The sequence below is a fragment of the Carettochelys insculpta genome, chromosome 31, assembly GCF_033958435.1.
Source record: "Carettochelys insculpta isolate YL-2023 chromosome 31, ASM3395843v1, whole genome shotgun sequence".
Classification (NCBI taxonomy): domain Eukaryota; kingdom Metazoa; phylum Chordata; order Testudines; family Carettochelyidae; genus Carettochelys; species Carettochelys insculpta.
The window spans coordinates 5618876-5627593 of NC_134167.1; the positions used below are offsets into that span (position 1 = coordinate 5618876).

The 8718-nt window shown below is 41.7% G+C and overlaps 1 protein-coding gene across 1 annotated transcript; it reads right to left on the reverse strand.

The window, feature by feature from the left end:
• Positions 1-2509: 2509 nt before the first annotated feature.
• On the reverse strand, positions 2510-8428 carry LOC142004219 (V-type proton ATPase subunit B-like). Its single transcript, XM_074981716.1, has 4 exons — positions 8400-8428; positions 7224-7328; positions 6443-6557; positions 2510-6337 (listed from the first exon to the last, which is right to left on the reverse strand). The coding sequence occupies exons 2-4, from the start codon at positions 7284-7286 to the stop codon at positions 6216-6218; spliced, it is 300 nt and encodes a 99-aa protein (XP_074837817.1). The 5' UTR covers positions 7287-7328; positions 8400-8428; the 3' UTR covers positions 2510-6215.
• Between the last annotated feature and the right edge of the window lie 290 nt (positions 8429-8718).

Below are 8718 nucleotides of genomic sequence, written 5' to 3' on the forward strand. Positions count from 1 at the left end.
TGTAATTCATTCATTCACCATGTGGAACAAGCCATCTTTAATCAAGGCATCTTCAGCCTTGATCTTAATTGTATTTGTTCGGTTTTTAAGTCTTACCTTTGGCTGTGATGTTTCAATTAGGCAAAATGAAAAGAGATGTAAAGGAAATGAAAAGCCTTTGAGAAACTTAATTTAATCTCCAAGGACAAAACATGGAATGAGACATGTGGAGATCACAACAAATGAGCTACCAGCTCAATATTTGCTTACAGTCTTCCACAGGCTTACAGAAAAGGAGATTTAAAAGATGCCCTAAAGCCAGAATGGGTGATTCCGGACAATAGTAACAGGGAATGTCACTACTAGGTTGGAGTTTCAAAGGCAGCATAGATCCACAGCCAATGGCAATTACTGTCCCTTGCTAGCTGAGCAGGTAGGCCAACTTCAGGTTGCCCACCTCTTAAAAGCAAAGAATGCCTGACCCCTTGCTGGCAATCTCTGCAGACAAGCCAAGAATGTGACCCAGAGTACACTCCATAAAGAGTGGAAAAGAATTGGGGTGGGAACAGGTGCTTGTGCTGCCCTGCTCTATTCATAAACCAGAGACTTTCAGCCTCAGCAAAGACCACTGAAATGAGATGCGCACATCTCCTTTATTCATTGCAGGAAGTCTTGACAGGATCCAATTGCTATTTCTGAACATTTCAGCAGATCTTATCCATGTTTATTTTCAATAATTTTAAAGATTTTTATCTATTAGATTTTTCCAGGAGGTGCATAATTATGTTCTAAGTATGTGTTCTCAATTTTTATCCACTTAAATGTTCACAACTGCAGAGGACATGATAAGAACATAAGAATGGCCATACTGGGTCAGACCAAAGGTCCATCCAGCCCAGCATCCCATCTGCTGATGGTGGCCATTGCAGGTGCCCCAGAGAAGGAGAACAGAAGACAATGATCAAGTGATTTATCACCTGCCATCCATCTCCTGCCCTTGTTCTGAAGGCTAGGGCACCATACTTTATCCCTGGCTAATAGCCATTTATGGACCTAACCTGCAAAAATTTATCAAGCTCTTTTTTAAACCCTAATAGAGTCCTGGCCTTCACAGCCTCCTCGGGCAAGGAGTTCCACAGGTCGACTGTGCACTGTGTGAAGAAAAATTTCCTTTTATTAGTTTTGAACCTACTACCCATCAATTTCATTTGGTGTCCCCTAGTTCTTGTATTATGGGAAAAGGTAAATAATTTTTCTATATTCACTTTCTCCACACCATTCATGATTTTATATACCTCTATCATATTGCCCCTCAATCGCCTCTTTTCCAAACTGAAAAGTCCCAGTCTCTAGCCTCTCCCCATATGGGACCCATTCCAAGCCCCTAATCATCTTAGTCGCCCTTTTCTGAACCTTTTCTAATGCCAATATATCTTTTTTGAGGTGAGGAGACCACATCTGAAGGCAGTACTCAAGGTGTGGGCGCACCATAGTTTTATATAGGGGAAGTATGATATCTTTTGTCTTATTATCGATCCCTTTTTTAATAATTCCTAGCATCCTATTTGCCTTACTAACTGCCGCTGCACACTGGGTGGATGTCTTCAGAGAACTATCCACTATAACTCCAACATCCCTTTCCTGATCTGTCGTAGCTAAATTTGACCCCATCATGTAGTACGTGTAATTTGGGTTATTTTTTCCAACATGCATTACCTTACACTTACCCACATTAAATTTCATTTGCCATTTTGCTGCCCAATCACTCAGTTTGCTGAGGTCTTTTTGTAGTTCTTCACAATCCCTTTTGGTTTTGACTGTCCTGAACAACTTGGTGTCATCTGCAAACTTTGCCACCTCACTGCTTACCTCATTTTCTAGATCATTGATGAACAAGTCGAACAGGATCCGTCCCAGGACTGACCCCTGGGGAACACCACTAGTTACCCTCCTCCATTGTGAAAATTTACCATTTATTCCCACCCTTTGTTTTCTGTCTTTTAACCAATTCCCAATCCATGAAAGGATCTTTCCTCCTATCCCATGACCGCCTAATTTACATAAAAGACTTTGGTGTGGGACCATGTCAAAGGCTTTCTGGAAATCTAGGTATATTCTGTCCACTGGGTGCCCCTTGTCCACATGTTTATTAACTCCTTCAAAGAATTCTAATAGATTAGTTAGACACGACTTCCCTCTGCAGAAACCATGCTGACTTTTGCCCAACAATTCGTGCTCTTCTACGTGCCTTGCAATTTTATTCTTTACTAGCGTTTCTACTAATTTGCCTGGTACTGATGTTAAACTTATCCGTCTATTATTGCCAGGGTCTCCTCTAGAGCCTTTTTTAAATATTGGCGTTATATGGGCCGTCTTCCAGTCATTTGGTACCAAAGTGGATTTAAAGGATAGGTTACAAACCACTGTTAATAAATCCGCAATTTCACATTTGAGTTCTTTCAGAACCCTTGGGTGAATGCCATCTGGTCCTGGAGACTTGTTACTATGATAACAGACATCAAGATTTAGAAAGTTAAACCTTTATAACCACTGACTCACAGTCAACATCACATGTCAAAATATACAAAATAAAGCACTTCAAAGAACATTCTCTTAGTTCCCAAGCAGCACTTTTCTGACTTTGCCTAACCCTAAATTTTCATTATTGACGGAAATATTTTTCCAACAGTTTGCATGTGCAGGGTGGAACTCATGTTTAAAAACATTTACTAATACAAAGCTAATCTTTCCAGTCCTAATCAGTTTACAGGCAAAAGCCCACTGAAGTCAATAGATAGATTTCTGTTCACTTCTGGCCCTTGAATCCAGCCCTATGTATTTTCTGGGTATTTTGCACAAGGCTTTTTTAAAAGATCGCTGGACATAGTCAGCTCTGAGAAGTGGGTGGCACATATGCAGGTGCTGCTTTGCTTAAAGAATCCTTTCTGCCAGCCTGATGGTTTGAATTTCCCTTTGCATGAGGTCACTCATGAACTTTGAATCCTCTTCTGTAAATTCCAAGCAAAGAGCAAGCCCAGACAAATCCAGTCTCCCCTTAGCTAGAAAGCAGGTTCACTAGGCTACCATAATTTAAAGCAGTTAAATTAAAAGCTTAATCACCATCCTTTCCTCTAAGGGGAGTGTAGCTCTCCACTAGAACTCAGGAGATTCCTGTGCAGTCCCTGGTTCTGCACAAACACCCAACAGCTTTGCTTTGCAACAATCACCCACTCATTGTTTTTGGACCCTGATTTGCAATTTCTGAATGATTAATGAGGGCAAGACTACTGCCTCCATGACCTTGGGCAAGCCTCTGAGTCAAATGTATTTAAACATCTTCCACTGAACTCAGTGGAAGTTAGGATCAGGATTCCCTCTGATTTTTCCCCATCCATGGTCAGAATACATTCTGTGCACCAAAATGTGCAGATGTTTCTAGTGGTGGTGCACATTCTGCCAGCTGTGGGTGCTCTGCTGAGCATCACCTGAATCTCTCCTAGGCAGCTGCCCAAGCATTCAGCTTACAAATCTATGACCATCCTTCCCCCTTTCCATCAAAGGCTCACAAAACACCTTACAAAAGGGAGTATGATTTACATGTTACAGATGGGGAAGGCGGCATATAAGCATGGCATTAGCCAAGGTCACCCTCGAATGCCTTTCTGCTGGCTCTTGTCCCACTTCTCTGCTGTACCAAGAAAGGCTCCAAGCATAGGATAATTTTGCTACTTGTGCATCTAGAATTTGCAGGATGTGCCCATTGAATCCTAGCAGTGCTCTGACTGGATGCAGAAGGGGGGCTTGGTTTTCAGCATCTCATGTGCTATTAGCATGTCATTGTTTCATATGCATGTCACTAATAGGTGTGCCAGAAAAATAGAACCCCCATGTTATTAGTGGGGGAAGGCAGCAGAGGATTTGGCCAGGGACACTTGGTAAAACGCAGAACCAGGACCTCTTCCCCTTTCTCTGCTCCTGACCATAAAACGATCCTCACTCTTCCTCATTTTCCAATGTATTACAAAAAGCAGAAGATAGACCCATGGTGATCTATATATCTGAACCACTACAGCTCATACCAGCAAGCATAAGGAGAGGGGACATTCAAGTCCAGAGCTGAGACATGGTAATTGTCCTAAGTTTCAATGTCCACTGCTGCATGTTTGTAGAATTACAGATTTAGTCCAGGGATACTGCTCCACCAGGGGCACAACTAATTTGTCATTGCCTATTTATGCACAGAACCACAATCACAATTGTAGTTGGGCTGCACCTCACAAAATAGGTCTTTGCCCACAAAAAGCTTATGATCCAATAAATCTGTTGGTCAATCGGGTGCCACAGGACTGCTTATTTGTCGAGACAGATTTACCTGGCTACTGCTCTGATAACTGTACTTGGGAAAACTAATCAGATGCAAGCTCATGTCTCCATGTAAAAATTGCTGACAAACCTAGAGGAAGATTGGTCACAATTTTATCAGTAGGTCTTGAGTTTTGTACTTTACCATAGCAGATGCATGTGTAAGAGTTTCACTGGAACTGGGAGATAAGGGGGAACACATGCTGTGTTCTAAATTACTTCTAAAAAATTTAACAAACCTCAAGAAAGCCCAAGGCAGAACTTTTTTCACTATCGAGTCACTGAGACTTGATTTCCTCCAACGTTGATTTTTCATATTTAACTGATTCAGATATCACATTTTCTACATTAAGATATTCTCATGCCAACACCTTCCTATTTTCCCCCTCCCCAAGAAAAATAGAACTGACAACTTTCAGATGGAACACACTAAAATATTGCTACTGCACCCAAGTTACAGAGACCAAACAAGAAAAATCAGACCAGCGTAGGACAGAGCTGCAGAGGCAACACCAAGGACAAGCTGAAGTCAGAGTAATCAGCACAGTTTAAACAATGTTGCACCTCTGAGTTTAACGCTTGTCCAGAAAGGTAGAAACATGGTTCCAAACTCATGTGTGGAAAGCAAAAATCTCAAGTGACCAGATTAGCCTGGAAATGGAAAGCAGGCAAAGGAGGAACTCAAACCTGCTCAGCACAGGCTTTAAACCATTTTTAAAATAATTCCAAGCATGGAGATACTGTCTGGGATCTGTCACTGTCACCCACTCTAAACTGGCTAGACAAATCCCCTTTGCATCATCTAGAAAAAGACTGCTGAATTACAAAATTAATTGGGGCCCCACCAATACAATTGCACCTGGAGGAACTGGTGTAGTATGGTCCTCCTAGAATGGGATAACAGTTCAGTTTTCCAATGAGGAGAGCCTCAACCTTTGGATCATCCACAGTGCTATACTATCAGGGTTTGCATCATCTGGGATAGCAGTGGGTATTAGCATTTATATTGGCAATTTCTATATTTTGGGAAGTGGAATGGTTGCAGTAAGTTTCCTGCTTCTCTACCTTTTCTTCAAGGGACAGTTTAACAGGTTGATTGACTCCTTGGCCCAAGATTAGGACAAAATCTGATGATCCTTATATAGAGATCTACTCCTTCGGATCCCTGAAGAGGTAGGACTCTTGCTGGGCTACTCAAAGTACATCTGTGCAAATGCTGCAATTCAAATATACATACTCTGGGGACAGCAGCAAAATGACCAACCACCCCCCAGCTCTAATTAAAGCCAAGAGGGAATTGTGTTCTGGTGCTCAGATGTACACTGCCACAAAGCCAAATTTCCTCTTGCTAGTCTCTCCATCAATTGGATAGCATGGCAGTGCAGAGCACCATCTGTTCTAAGCAACAGCAGAGCAGTAGCACAGGAAGAGACTCAACACAGATGCTCTGGGCAAGTGGGGAGAGGTGTACCATTTGCTCCTTGGCTCCTCCTAGATAACTAGTTATTTGTTCCTGGATTGGAGACCAAGTGTAGCATCTGGTAATCCCTCTCCTAAGATGATTTAACACAACAAACATCAGTCTATAAGACAATTCTATTAACTGCAGTTACATACATCTACAGAGATAGGTGACTTTCAAGGTTCTTCCCCTCAAGCATTTTACCAAAACCAGTGAAGATCCAGGCTTTGGAAAGGGATATTTTAAATTTATCTCCTTAACACATCAGTAGCACTGGCACAACATGTCACTTATTCTTGCTTGTCATTACAGGAGTGACAAGTAAACACCAACACATGAGAGGAAACTCAACAGCCTTTCACAGAGTGCAGAGATAGAGATGGAGCTGGGCTTCGTGCTTTGCAGTAGAGTCTCAAGGGTAGAACTCTGCCAGCGTGCTCTGAGGAATTCTCTTCAGCATCTCTTTGGGGAACATTCGCAGACAGTGCCAGCCAATGTCCAGGGTCTCGTAAACAGTACGATTTTCATAGGGACCTGAAGAGGAATGAGATTAAGTTATGGAACAGCTCAGAGGGTCAGCATCAAAATCCAGACCTAGTCACTCCAGTGCAACATGGTTTCAGTGTCCCACACACTCACCCTGAGCAATGAAGTTCCTTTCAAACTTCTGCAAAAACTCTAGATTCAGAAGATCTGAGCTAAGAGCCTCTTCAACTACAGCCTTCACATCCTTTCCAATTGCATAGCAGGCATACTAGAAGGGAGGGGAAACAAACAGGGAAAAAGATCATGAGGTGTTTGACCTCTTACAAGTGGTTATGTGAGTTTTTAAATCCATTGTCAAGAGAGTACTGTCTGGGTAGGACAAAAGAATTTGGGGCTTTTATTCCAGAGTCTTGAATGATGTTAAGCAGAGCTGAGGAATAGGGGCACAAGAAACAGTATGATATTGCTCAGACCCCACAGGATTTGGTGCAGTGTTAAGAATCTGAATAGATTACTATTAGAATAAGTTACTTAGAGAACAAAACTTGACTTTGGTTGGATTTTCAGCATTTACTGGATAATGACACTGCACAAGAGACAGAGTGGTTTGTGTAGAAAGATAAAGCAGCATATGGCACAACAAGCCAGGAAAAAACACCATACACTATTCTTTGTTACACAGAGAGCATAGGTATGTTTCAGACAAAGGCCAGGAACCAAAGAGGGTTTTTTAGTAGTCAGCACATCCAAATAGGGAGAGGGGTTGCTTAGATTTGTACAAGAGCTCTTATCAGCAGAGTCTCAACTTTAGAGTGAGGCTGCTTCAGATTTCAAAGCGCTAACCACATATGAACTTTTCAGGGTGCTCACTGGTAGCAGCAAAGATGTTACCTTCAGCTCACTACAGATTGCACATAAGAAAGGTAATGCATACCAGCTGATTGGAAACATGTGAATGCTCCTTCCTGGTCATACCCTCTCCAATGGCAGACTTCATCTGTCGACACAACGACCGTCACACATTAATAGGTGAGTAAACCTTTGGGAGGAAAAAAGAAAGTTAATGGATAACACTAAAAACAAATGTGGAGGTTTGACAAGTTACATGAAAAAGTGCTTGCAAGGTAAGACATTTTCTTCCTATATGAATCCTACAATATAGAGACTTGAGAGAAAGCTGGTGGCTTTTACACCACTGTTCGATAAACCAGTAGCCTGGTATGTTCTGCTTTTAGCATTTCTATGTATTCAGTCTTGCTAATTGGCTCATACCAGCACCACAAATTTGTAAATATTGTTTCTGAAACTTTGCATTCTGATTCAGATTAACTCAGATTCAAATGTAGCCTCCCAAGTGCTAATATACGCAAAAGGGAGAACAAAGAAAAAAGCACAACCTGAAAGGTCTGAAGAGGAGTGATGAATGGTGGTGAACATTATCCAAAGTGCATTGTCTCAAGTCTGAGAAACAGAAATGTGCACCAATGTCTAATGTCAAATGTTTCAGACAAAGGTCATTAAACCGTTCGGTACCATATAAGCAACTCCAAATCCCTTTTTTCAATAATTTTCGCCACTCCAATGATGAAGCAGGTCACAGTCAAATCTCAAACTAATATGTTTACATCTAGACACCATACTACCTCACAGCATCCCACGGCCAGAGTGTTACAAACTAAATACATATTCCACAAAAATGCAGATGCCTATGAAGTGGAAGGCAGACAGCAAGAGCCCAGAGACAGAGTAAGGCTCCATTCTGCAAAAAACTTGACATATGCATGCCGATACCTGACCACAGAAGCTTTATTGTCCACGCAAAGACGACATGCACTTAATTTTTCAAGGGCTCATCCAACAAAACCACTAAAATGTATACAATTCCACCTTAAGACAGAGCTAAGACTGCAGGAAATAAACAAGTGTTCCAAACCTCATGCTCAAATCACCAAGCTTCCCCATTTGGCTCTTTCTACTTTTGGATCAAGAAGATTCTGCATGACTTCTTTGCATCCACAGTTATTGATCTGGACTTGGGTACCAATTCAAATACTCAAAAACAGTCAAAGATGTTACTTTCCTGTACAGACAGCAAATGCATACTACTTACCTATACAGATTCTTTCACAGAGTTACTAAATCACACATCTTCACTGAGCTAAATCAAGAGTTCTAGCAAAGATGCTCCTCCAATCAGTGTTGGTCTTCCTCATTCCCATATTGCAGTAAAAGTATCTGCAACCAAAAGAAGCCATATGATGTACTTACAGTCTCAAAGGCCTTGTTTACACAACAAATTTCATCTGACCCATGTTAGGTTGGCTTACAGTCCCCATAGTAATTGCCTCACAGCTGATGCCCACATTACTTTCCTTCAATCAGTGGTGCATGTCTCTAGTCTGACCCCTGCCTCTGACTGAAGAGGGGCA

Bases quoted from the DNA above. Each gene is read 5' to 3' on its own strand.
- LOC142004219 (XM_074981716.1), bottom strand. From the start codon at position 7,286: ATGAAGTCTGCCATTGGAGAGGGTATGACCAGGAAGGAGCATTCACAT. The intron at 6,558-7,223 runs GTATGCATTACC...CCTCCCTTCTAG, and splicing joins CACATGTTTCCAATCAGCTG to TATGCCTGCTATGCAATTGG. The intron at 6,338-6,442 runs GTGAGTGTGTGG...ATTCCTCTTCAG, and splicing joins AAGGAACTTCATTGCTCAGG to GTCCCTATGAAAATCGTACT.